This window comes from Colossoma macropomum, unplaced genomic scaffold (assembly GCF_904425465.1).
Source record: "Colossoma macropomum unplaced genomic scaffold, Colossoma_macropomum, whole genome shotgun sequence".
In the NCBI taxonomy this organism is placed as follows: domain Eukaryota; kingdom Metazoa; phylum Chordata; class Actinopteri; order Characiformes; family Serrasalmidae; genus Colossoma; species Colossoma macropomum.
Genome location: NW_023494803.1, coordinates 14,957,235 through 14,969,621, shown reverse-complemented (window position 1 = coordinate 14,969,621; position 12,387 = coordinate 14,957,235). Strand labels below are relative to the sequence as shown.

The following is a 12,387-nucleotide window of genomic DNA, read 5'->3' as shown; positions in this document are numbered from 1 at the left end:
GTTGGGAGGAGAGAGGTATTACCACCTTTAGGGATTTCTTTGATGACACGTTTAGCAGTTTCTCCTTGATAGCTTCCAAATTTAATCTTCCTCGAACAGACCTTTTCCGATTCTTCCAAGTTCGTCACTGTGCAGAATCCCTTTTCCCCATGTTTCTGGAATGTCCCCCAACTCTTCCCTGGGAGGACTTTTTTACTGTGCAAACCGAGGGAAAGCTTATTTAATTTTTTTTTATAATAAGATTTTGTCTTTTAATAAGGCCGAGATTTCTGAGGCCAAGACTAGATGGGAGGTGAAGTTGGGTGTTAAGTTTGAGGAGAGATTGTGGACTGAAGCTTTAGCTAGAGTTAACTCTTTGTCCTCTTGTGCAAGGTTGAACATAATGCAACTAAAGGTTATTCATAGAGCTCATCTGTGCAATGCTAAATTAGCACAAATCTATCCCGAGGTTAAGCCAACCTTTCCTTGCTGCGACGAGGACCCAGCAACTCTTTTTCATATGTTTTGGTCATGTTGCAAATTGGGGAGATTCTGGGACTTTGTATACTGTGCTCTTTCTACAGTCTTTAAAAAATGTCCAAGTCTTTGTCCTCTGCTAGCTATTTTTAGTATTTACATCAGCACTACCCAGTTGAATTCCCTAGAATTGGACTCTATTGCTTTTGCTCTGTTATTAGCAAGGTGAATTCTCATCAGTCTCACTCTCCTCCCTCTCATCCCCTTTGGTTGAGAGATGTTGTTTTCTTTTTTCGCCTTGAGAAGATCAAGTTTAGTTTGAGGGGTTCTGTGGACGAGTTTTATAGGTGCTGGTCACCTTTCATCATCTTTTTCATGTCCCTTCCTCCCTTCGGAGGACTTGGGTAATTCCCCGTCTTGAACTCCCCATACCTATTTTTTTTACAGCTTGATCTTGTAAATGTCGTTTTAGTATTTTTCTGTTTGGAAATGGTCTGCAAATGTTTTATTTTGAATTTATGTTGTAAGACCTTTAAAAAGCAATTAAAAATTTAGTATATTCATATAGCTTAGTTGTGGCACTTCATTGCTTGTTTGGTCTTAATTATGTTATGTTTTTAAATGATCTTTTAATGTGTTTTGTAATTTGCCCTATTAACCTATTTGATTAGCAGCTTTACAGTTTGCTATCTTTTCTTAGTCTGCAATGAGTTAACTTCTTTTGGACGGAGAAACTTTCACTCTGCCAACTACGAGCTAACCTCCATAACAGCAAATGAAAATCTCCTTTCAGCCAGCTGTATGAGCTAGTGTTGACTCCATAGGCATAGGAGTGTAAATCTCCTTCTGATTGACAAACTGTTCTACAACAAATGCCACCCTGTGCAACCTGCAGAGTAAGAGTGTTGTATATAGTGTTGATTTGTGTTCACTGTATAAGCTAAACATGTTGTTGTTGTTGTTGTTGTTGTTAATATTATTATTATTATTATTATTATTATTACGTTGTCCCAGGTTTACACTTATTTCTTAGCATGGTCAGAAATATACATGGACAAATAACGCATATCAGCTTGCAATTCCCATATCGGTGCATCCCTACTCTTCTGATTCACATTGCAGGCTAAAGATACTTCAAAAGGGGAACTATTAGAATTTAAGTCCTTTTGGTGGGCATCATTGATGTTTGCAGTCACAAATTACTCACATATGAAGTAGAGGCCTGAAACCATACTATACATATCATTGCTGTCATAACATAATCTCTTAGCTGCAGAATATTAGCTTGATAGGAGAAGGAAAAAACATTCTTAACTTTTAGCCTAAGTTAATTTAACAAGATTTATTTCCAAGTTTTTGTTCCATTTCTATTGGTCCATTCATCATGAAAATTTCATGCTGGCTAGATTTTTAGTTAAAATATTTACTGAAGGCTTCACTGTAAACCATACAATGTAAAAGATGATCTAAAAATGTTTTTGTTTGAAATTATACAAAATTAAATAAAAAAAAAAAATGAACTAAAGTTTTGCATTAAATTGTTTCTTTCAGGGTATTTGACTTGAAGAAATTGAGCCAGTTAAATTGCTTTGATCACATAAAGGTTGTACTGATAAACCATGTTTTACAGTGTACAAAGTAAAGAGTGTTGCTTGAATGTGTTAAAACTTTACAACCTCAGGGTTTAAACTAGAGTTGTATGGAGTTAATTTTGTGCCAAAACTTTCAAATAAAATAATAAAGTCCACAAGTATCAAAATGTCCAAAATTATTTTGCAAATATAAATAATGACTTTTCAGAAAGATTACTACTCATTTTCACTCATTTGTATGTAAATGTTTTACTCATTTTGCTCTATTTTTTCATTTTCATTCTTATATAAATGTTTTGCTCATTTTTTGCTTCTGAAAGCGCTCTTTTGCTTCTGATTTTTGGCACAGGGACTGGGTCTTAAAAGAGGACGTTCAACTGCACTCTCTATTGGTCAATTGATCTGGAGTGACAGATCTTCTGAACACATAGCCACACCCACTCAGTGAGCTGTGATCTACCTCGAGCATGCCGGAGCTATTCATACTGACCGTAGTAATGTTATTGCCAAAGAGGGTTGCGCTGGTATGTCTGATCCTATGAACAATGTTTGCCATATTTGTTAATGTAACACAAGCACAGGGTCCTGTGTCACCTTGTGTAAAATTGAAGTATATTAGGTAGGTGTGCAGCCTTGTTTTGCTATCGCTACCTAACAAAGGTTTGACCGCTAAAGTGCTAACAAGGTGAGCTTTGCAGCTGTTTAAATCAGGGTTTATTAACATCTGATATGCCAGTAAAATGCTGCGCTCAAAGCAGCACGCAGTACAGCGTGTTCCACCATGCTGGGGGTGGTTCATGCTGAATGGCTGTGTGTTCAGAAGACCTGTCACTCCAAATCAGTTTACCAATAGAGAGTGCAGGAGAACACCCTCCTCCAAGACCCACCCCCCTGTTAAAAAGTGCCAAAAATCAGAAGCAAAAGAGCGATTTCAGTAGCAAAAAATATATCAGCAATAGCTGCAAATAGAAAAAAAAAATAAGCAAAAACTAGCAAAATGAGTAACACACTTATGTCAGAATGAGTGAAAATAAGTGTCTTTTTGTAAAGTTAAGTTTAGTGTAAATCTCATTATTTGCAAAATATTTTGGACATTTTGATACTTAATATTTTGCTTGTGGACTTTATTTTATTTGAAACTTTTAGCACAAAAGTAACTCCATAGAACTGACATAAGTAATATCAAATCACAATATAGTTCTTGGGCTGCCTCTATCATGAAATTTTAGCATGAATAATTGTGATAAACAATAATTGTATTTTCCTGTTTATGTTTGCCCCTTTTAAAGCCCAGTGTTGTGCACACACTGCTGTGCCTGCCCGCTCACACAAATGTCTGCAGTTAAGCAAAGCCACAAGTTCTTCACAAGAAAAATGTAAGCAAAATTAGACCTTTTGTTCATTTCACAAGCCTCATGTCTCAGTAATGCATCTACTGCTTTCATTTATTTTAATTTATTTGCCTCAACCCAACACCACTCAATTCACAATTATTTGTTGCAGCATCTCTTATAATTGTGATTAGACGATTGTGTAAAATATGTGGCAGTCCAAGAGAATACTGTGATATTTTGGGTATAAAATTGTACCAATACATGGAGGCCCAGGTATCAAATGCTTCACAAGATGGCACTGTTTCTTTCTGGTGAGACAAAGCACTCTGTCAGTGGTATGATAGGAGCAATTGGATATTAAAATGTAAATGTAAGGATAAAATGTCCAGTTGTTTTGCTTCAAAAAAAAAAAAAGTGAGATAATGTGTAAAATTGGTAGTGCATAATGTTACTCCTATAAATGTCAAACCATTTCTGTAGGAGTATTTGTAAGTTTTGAAATGTTGTCTGTTAAAGTGCTTAGCGAAAATGCTTGTAAAAATAGAAAAGCCCTTTTTGGGCCTATATAGAACCCTTCTCAGAAAGGACTATCTGCAGCACATTCTCTATTAATCTGAAGAACCATTTCATGATGCAGAGAACTCTTTAATCATGCAAAGGGTTCTTTGAGTGTTCTATATAGAACCATTTTCTTTACTGAAGAACCTTTTACTTTAAGAACCCTGGTAGAACCATCTTTAAGAGTGCATTGTGGGACCTGTAGTGATTCCCTCCCTGTTTAAATCCTAGGGTGATAAAGTGATTGTACATCAGGCTTTCTTTCCAAGTATTTTGGAATCCATAAAAGGCTGCAAATAATTTGATGTTCAGATATTGACTGCCCTAATGATGACCCATCCGTTTACATTACCACAGGACTACATGAAACAAAGTTTATCTTTTTTTGTTTCTTTTGATTCAAAAGTTTGGTCTAAAATTGTTTGATCTTTAGCATTTTAACCTTGGCTACCTTTAAAAGTCTTTAAAAAAAATTATGAAGGATTTGTTTTTAATGCTCCTTGTTTCTTGGCAGCATCGTTGGAACAAGTGGTTTCCGTTAAAATAGTTCTCCCCGTTTCAGCAACTGCTAATTAAGCTATTGGGACCGTGGAGAAATGTTTACACCTTGCCAATGCGAACCATCTTCCATGTTTCTTCAAAACTCAGAGTGGCAGTGTCATTCTTTGGACACATTAGAAAACATGTAAATAAATCATGTAAAGCATAATTCTAGTAATGTAAGAACTGGAACTCTAATTCTGGACAAACTCCAATTCTGTTATATCTCCCTAAACTATGATTCACTAGGGCTGAATGATTTAGAGATATTTTTGAGTTTTCTAACCAATATTGTGAGTGCTGTTTAAATTGTATTTAAAAAAAAAAATAAGGTCCAGGACTGGGTTGCACCAGGTTTGCATAAGTTTATATTTAAGTTTGGGCATAAAGTCTTTACTAAGTCCTTAGTTAACACTAGTTAGTTTCAAACTATCCTTTTCCTGCATTTGGTTGTATCACAAATCCATAAGTCATGTCTTAACTAGTAACAACTAACTAATGCATATGTAGCTTTAACATGACATAACATTGGTTTAATGTTCAGAACCAGTCTGTTAACCTGCTGCCATGGAAATGCGATGGCAGCCTGCGCCGACTTTTTCCATTGAACAAAATAACTGGTGTAGAAGAGAATGTTGTGTACAAGTTAAACTGAATAAAACTAATTATTTATAGTCAATGTCTCTTTATTCTTTAGTATGTCCCTGAGACAGCCAAATATTCAGGTTTTAAACAATGGTTTCTGGCTAACCGATGCAACAGCTCAGGTTTAGATGTTTGGGCAGCTGTTGAGCTGGAGCTGTGGGTGTTATCTTCTAGTTAAAACCAGGGTGATGATAAGAGTCGCAAGTAAAATGACAGCGTATAGTGTTTAGAATTTTTAGTTTATTAAACCAAAAAAAGTCATGTTTTTGGTCTTTTTTGTGCTTTTTATGTGGTTTCTGATATTTTCCCCATCACTTATATTAAATAAGTAAATATTTAGTAACTACTAAGCTCAATGTTAAAACTAGTTTGTGCAGTGCAACTAGTTCTGATTTAGTAATGCATAAAGCTAAACTTAGTAAAAACTTACACACAGCTGGTGCAACAGGTCACTGGCATTTCTGGCATGAGGCTGATCACTGAACATAGTAGGGGTACAACAATAAGCAAATTTCTCAATATGATATGTTGCCATTTTTTGCATCAAAATATGATACATTTTACAGACAATTAGAAATGCTAACATAATTTTTGCATTTATTTATTTATTTATTTGGTAATTTCAAAAGGTTTTTCCCCTAAGAAGACAAAAGTGCATGTTGAAGCGATAACTGGAACAAGTCATGTTTTTAGTATAAGACATCAAATAAATTAATATAAACAAAAGTGGAAGATGTATATTACAAATGGTCTGTTGGACCCATTTTCAGTGTTTACCAAAAGAAAAAATGATGCGATTTATTATTATTATTTCAACCTCAGACTCCTTGGCCTTTGCTCATTTTCTATGAAGAACATATAAAATAACACATTTTCAGTGACTTCACACTGTACACCCTCTACACATTTATATTACACGTGGTGTTGGGGTGAACCCGCCGTGAATAAAAGTGTGGAGGCACTGTGTGTGTGTGTGTGTGTGTGTGTGTGTGTGTGTGTGTGTGTACATGTTTGCATGTATGTGAAGTTGGACAACATGGACAAAGCTGGGTTAGGTCTGCTGAAGATTAGGTCCAGAACGTTGCCTACTTTGTGTGTTGGAGGAGACTGGTTGAGGATGTACTCAACGGAGGAAATTGAAAGATGAGAAAAAGAGAAAGGAGTGAAATGCCACTTTCTGTACCAAAAGCAAACCTGTGCCCCTGCCCCTGCCCCTGCCAGTCTATCTTGGGAGAATGGGAGAAGTTAAAGGCAGAGGACAGGGCCCCTGGAGTTGCTGAGTTCTTGAGGGTGATCCATGTCTCTGTCAAGGCCAGGAAGTGCAGTGAATGGAGGGATGCTAGGGCTGAGGTGAAGTCTGCCCTCTGAACTGTGGATTGGCAATTCCAGAGCCCACCTGGCATTCTGGTCAGAGATTCTGATGACACTGGCTGATGGATAAGGTTACTGGTATTGCTGTTCCTGTGATGATGAAGGGGTCGACTAGATGTGTGAGATTTAAAACAATTAATTAAAAAAGTATTTAAAAACACATTTGGCCAAAAAATGGTGGCATATAAATAGAATCCTTAACGTACCCCCACAAAAAAAAAAAAGTCACATGGCGTGAAATCTGGTGATGCTGGTGACCTTTTTCTCCATCTACCGTCAGGACAGAACTCTGGACTCTGGTAAGTGCAGAGGCAGTGGGATATGTGTTATGGTGAACTCTCGATGGGGAACAGATGTAGCGATTCTAGCCAGTCACTGCTCTCCAGACATTGAACTCATAACAGTCAAAGTTCGACCTTTTTTCTGCCCAGAGACTTTAGCTTAGTCATTCTCGTCACAGTCTACGTCCCACCTCAGGTAGATAAGTCACGTGCATTAGAGGTTTTGTATGAGACCATTAATCAACTTGAGAACATTCACCCTGAGGCTGTTTTTATTGTGGTTGGGGATTTTAACAGGGCAAACTTTAAGAAGGTACTGCCCAAGTACTACCAGCAAATTAAATTTCCCACCCGAGGAGAACAAACTCTTGACCACTGCCAAGCTGCACTCAAGGACAGTTACAAACCCTTCCCTCGCCCTGCCTTCGGCAATGCTGATCACACCTCCATTCTTCTCCTGCCAGCATACAAACAAAGACCGAAACAGGAGAAACCCCTTCTCAGATCAGTCTATCAATGGAGTGAGGAGGCCATCTTCACACTTCAGGACTGCTTTGAATCCACCAACTGGAAGCTGTTCCGTGATGCAGCTGGCACAGACATCAATGAATACACTGACTCCATCACAAGCTACATTAGTAAATGCACTGAAGACATTGTGCCAAATCAATATCAGAACATTTCCCAGCCAGAAACCCTGGATCAGTGCTGAGGTTTGAGCCAAACAACTCTGGTGACCTGGCTAGCAACAAGAAGGCCTGATATGTCCTTCAGAGGACTATCATGCTGGCCAAAAGGAGCTACAGGGACAGAGTGGAATCTAACTATATTGGCTCTGATCTCAGACGTATGTGACATAACTTTAGACAGTTTCTTTTTTCTTAAATTGTTTATACTTAGATTTCATCAGTTGGACATTGCCTTTTAAAATATTAAAAACAGGGCTCCCGCAACCATCTAAGCGTCATCAGGAGATCGCAAGTTCAATCCCTGGTGATGCTACAGCCATCCGTAGCTGGCTACCCTGTAGTGTCCTGGAATGATTCCAGGAAATATTTGATTGTCCAGAAGACATTTGTCTCTTGAAAGTGTAATTTGTAACTTATCTCTTGGATTTTTGGATTTTTAAAAAGCATCACATATGAAGTGTACAAACTAACAGTACAAGATTTGATTCAAGTATATCATGCTGAGATTATTGTGATAATATTTTGTGAAAGCCTGTTCTAATACTACCGACTGATACGTAATTTCCATTAAATCATCCAAAACCACCTGAGTTCTGTGGTGAGGCAGCATGAGTTCTGGGTCATTCAGACCGCTCGGTGCCTCTTGAATAAAAGCCTTGAATAAAATTTTGGGCTTACGCGCCAGTAGTTCATCATAATTATGTTGCCAAACGTCAAAAAAAAAACTATTTTGTCTGGCTCTCCGCTCAGAGTTTGGTGAGAACATCCCAACAGTCTTTACACAAAGCACATTTTCCCCAAATGGCTGGGCCCTGATAAAAGGTAACTTTAGTACAGGGGTGTCCAATCTTATCCACAAAGGGCTGGTGTGGCTGCAAGTATTTACTTCAAACAAGCTGCAGCACACCAGATTCTACTTATTTAATCAGTTGGTCTTAGTCTTCAAACATTTCAAGTTTCACGTTTATTTGTCATTTGCACAACATGTCAGGACATTCATGCATTGAAATGCTTGTGGTGAGGCTCAGGTAATCACTCTACAGAAAGTAAACAAAATAAAAATACCGAAACTGAAATATATTAAAAATACACAAAATATAGAGATTTCATCAGTTGTTGAAACGAAAACCTGTGGCAACACCAGCCCTCTGCTAATAAGATTGGACACGCCTGCTTTAGTTTGATGTGAAATCTCATAAAGCACAGTGGAAAAGTCTGCTTGCACGATCCTTTAATTGCAAATCAATAAAATTTCTTAAAGGTCGTGACGTTCTGCAAAGCCAAGCATTTTTTGTTCCTTTGAAGTATACGTGTCTCTGTCAGGAGGCTGTCAGATCAACCCATTTTAATGAACTGTTTCATGAGTTACTTCAAGAATGATTCAAATTTGATTTTTCAGTCTCTTATTTATTTATTTATTTTTTTACAAATTAGTGCAGAAACAGCAAATGCAGTAAGGTTCTTAAGCTTGACTTTGGCACATGATAAATACTTTGCATTTGTTTGGAAATTTTGTCTACAATTGCTCATGTAGTGTGCACACCATTGTTTCGACATACAATTGGTCTTGAGAAATAAATGTTGTTTTGAAAGTTGTGTAGTGTTCACTAGGCATAATGGAGAAATGCTGAGTGACATACTGTGGCACTTATGCCTAGTGGTTACATGTGAGTGGTTGTCATGCAAAGAAATTTGTCAAAGAGCTAGGTAGTTTGACAAAGATCCTAAAAAACTTCTGCGAATGGCAAATCAGAGCTAAAATCACAATCATAAATAACTTTTACATCTTGATGTATATATCTTTCACAGATAAATAATCATTATTTTTGGTTTGTAATTATGTGTGTGTGTATATATATATATATATATATATATATATATATATATATATATATATATACGCGTGTGTGTAGGTGTATTTAATTTGACATTTACCAGGTATTTATGTAATTGTTTTTTTTGACAAAATAATGGTCTTGGACACAAAATGCATGTTAAATCTATAATGAATGCTTATCGGTTGCCAATATTATTAACTGTAATTTGCTCATCGATTGCCAAGCATTAGCACAAATTCTGCAATTTATTTATTTATTGATTAATAAAACATCCTAAAAGAAGTTAAATCAGTTAGTAAGAATGTGGCATTTTGTGTACATACTTGGACCTAAACAAAATTATTTTTATTTTAGCTGTCTATCATAGCATATTGGAGATGAAATTAAATAATGAAGCTCAGTGCAGACTTTCATGTGAGTGTTCTTGCATCCAAATTGGCTCAACGTTGTGGAAATTACAACCATTTCCTTTTTTTCCCCAATTTTCTCCCCAATTTAATTGTATCTAAATACACCCACTAGTTAGGACTCCCCAAATCACACGATACCACCAGTGCTAGGAGGGCGAGGCTAGCACAGGCTTCCTCCGAGACCTGTGAAGCCAGCCACCGTATCTTTTACATAGCTGCCTCAATGTTAGGGGCTCTATGTAATTGGACAGCTGGCTGCCCAACTGATCCATGGCCAAATGTGTGTTCTTCCTTCATTATTTCATTTACAAGTAAACAGAGAAAACATGTAGAATTGATTTAAAGTATACATTTGGAATGGGTTGCTGTAAACTCCCAAACTGAAGTACAAAGAGCCATCACTGCCAAAGAAGCAAGCTATCATTAGACTGAAAAATCAAAACAAACCCCTTGAGAGACAGCAGAAACATCAGGTGTGGCCAAATCAACTGTTTGGTACAATTTTAACAAGAAAGAATGCACTGGTGAGCTCAGAAAAAAACAAAAAACAAAAGAAGAACACTCTTCAGGAGTTAGGCATATCTGTTTCAAAGTCAACAATCAAGAGAAGACTTCACCAGAGTAAATACAGAGTTTACTACAATACAAGATGTAATCCATTGGTAAGGCATTGGTAACATCTTAAGAACAGTTAAACATGTACCAGAGAAGAGAAGAGAAGAGAAGAGAAGAGAAGAGAAGAGAAGAGAAGAGAAGAGAAGAGAAGAGAAGAGACGAGACGAGACGAGACGAGAAGAGAAGAGACGAGACGAGACGAGACTGCTCATGGTCCATGATACTGTCAAGCACGGTGGAGGTAGTGTTATGGCATGGGCATGTGTGACTGCCAGTAGAACTAGTTTAGTAGGATGAATTTTGAAGGGTATAGGGTTGTATTATCTCTTCAGATTCAGCCAAATGCTTTAAAACTCATTGGACGGTGCTTCACAGTGCAGAAGGACGGTGGCCCAAGACATCCTACAAACGCATCCCAAGACTTTTAAGGCAAAAAAGTAAAATGATCTGCACTGGCAAAAACAGAGGGCCTCTGTATGAAAATGGTTGTAATTCCTACACTGTTCACCCAAATTGGCAAGTGCACTTACATTAAAGCTTACATTAATCAGTTTTAACTCCCAATATGCTGTGGTAGACAGCTGAAATAACAATAACTTTGTCAATGTCCAAATATTTGTGGAATGTGTCAACTAAATATCAAATTGTCAAGCTAAATAGGCTTTATGTTTCCCTAGGCAAGCATTGACAATCTGGCTACCTCTATGAGACTGAATCAGGAATCCTATGTCACCAGCTTTGGTAAGTTTGTTAGTGTTTGTTTCTTGGCTTTTTGTGGGTTTTCATCTAAAAGCATTAATTTTCTCCATAACTGGTTCTTCATTATTCCTTTACTATCTTAGAGGTCCCTAGTTTCCACCTCTATCCCTAATTCAACTCAACAGTTACTTGTCAAGCCTTTAATGAGTTGTATTAAGTTTGTTGGAGGAGGGAAAAATACACTAGCTGTTTTCACATGCATGTGATAGCCCTTCTAAGTTCTGTTACCCACACATCCATACATATATAAGTCACACATACATTCATAAAGAATGGAAAGAATGTGCAAAAATCTAAGCCATGTAAGAGGTAGTAATGCTGATTAAAACTATTCTCATTGTCTGGTTGTTTTAACCTTCATTTGACTGAAGTGTCTGCCAAGGGGTGGAGCTGAAATAGGCGATGGCCAGGGTACAATGGGTCAACAGTGATTTTCCCTGCACATTTTCTGATTCTGGGGCTGTGTTAGTGAAGTAGTTTGGACAGATTTGGACCAGGTGTCTCCGGACATATTGATGCGCTGAAGCTTGTGAATGTCATGTTTGGTGGCAGAGCTGTCATCACCAGACTGCGATGGAGGTGGTGATGACAGACCATATAATGATTGTGTAGAACTGAATCACCAGCTCCTTTGTAAGACTGAACTACTTTAGCTGGAGCAGGAAGTACATCCTCCAAAAGACTTTCCATGCAATGGAGTTTATGTTGGTGTGCTACTTCAAGTCTCTGGTGACTGTAGTTTGGTAACTTGAGGAACTTTGCAGCCATCATAGTCTTGTCGAGAATGGTTCAGGCTGGCAGTGGTGGTTAATCGAAGAAACTAGGCCAACCTAATGCTGACCTTTTGTTGTGCCAGAGTAAAAAAGTTATAAGAAAGTGAAAGCAAGGTGTGTCACCTACCACTGCTTAACAAAGGAACATTGATATGCAAATATTTCGACATCCCTGGTCAAATGACACATTTTGTTGATTCTCAAACAAAGTTTCAAGCTAAATTAAAACCACCTCTGCATGGAACAAAGTGAATTATGATATATGTCTGCAAATTGTAATGCAACACTATTATTTAAAAAAAAGCACATAAATATTTGAAAAGTGGAGCACCAGATTTACCTTGACAGTAAGAGCAAACAGTGTGGCAAACATGTAACACATTTGCTCATTCATAAACTGGATTACCGATGAGTTTTATTGCTTGTGCGATGCGAAGTGTGGCTGTGATATTATCTAATTTGAATATGGTGTTATCAATTCATAACATGACACAGTCCTGCAAAAAACTAATGTCTGAACTGCTGT

General features: G+C 37.4%; 1 protein-coding gene across 5 annotated transcripts in view; it reads left to right on the top strand.

Annotated features, from left to right (window-relative positions):
* LOC118824208 (TOG array regulator of axonemal microtubules protein 1) overlaps nt 1-12,387 on the top strand; it is an 85,333-nt gene that overhangs the window by 8,496 nt on the left and 64,450 nt on the right. For all 5 annotated transcript variants that reach the window (XM_036594212.1, XM_036594214.1, XM_036594213.1 and 2 more), the window contains one exon: nt 11,007-11,070. In XM_036594212.1, the coding sequence (XP_036450105.1) occupies nt 11,007-11,070 (64 nt within the window). The remainder of the gene's footprint in view (nt 1-11,006; nt 11,071-12,387) is intronic.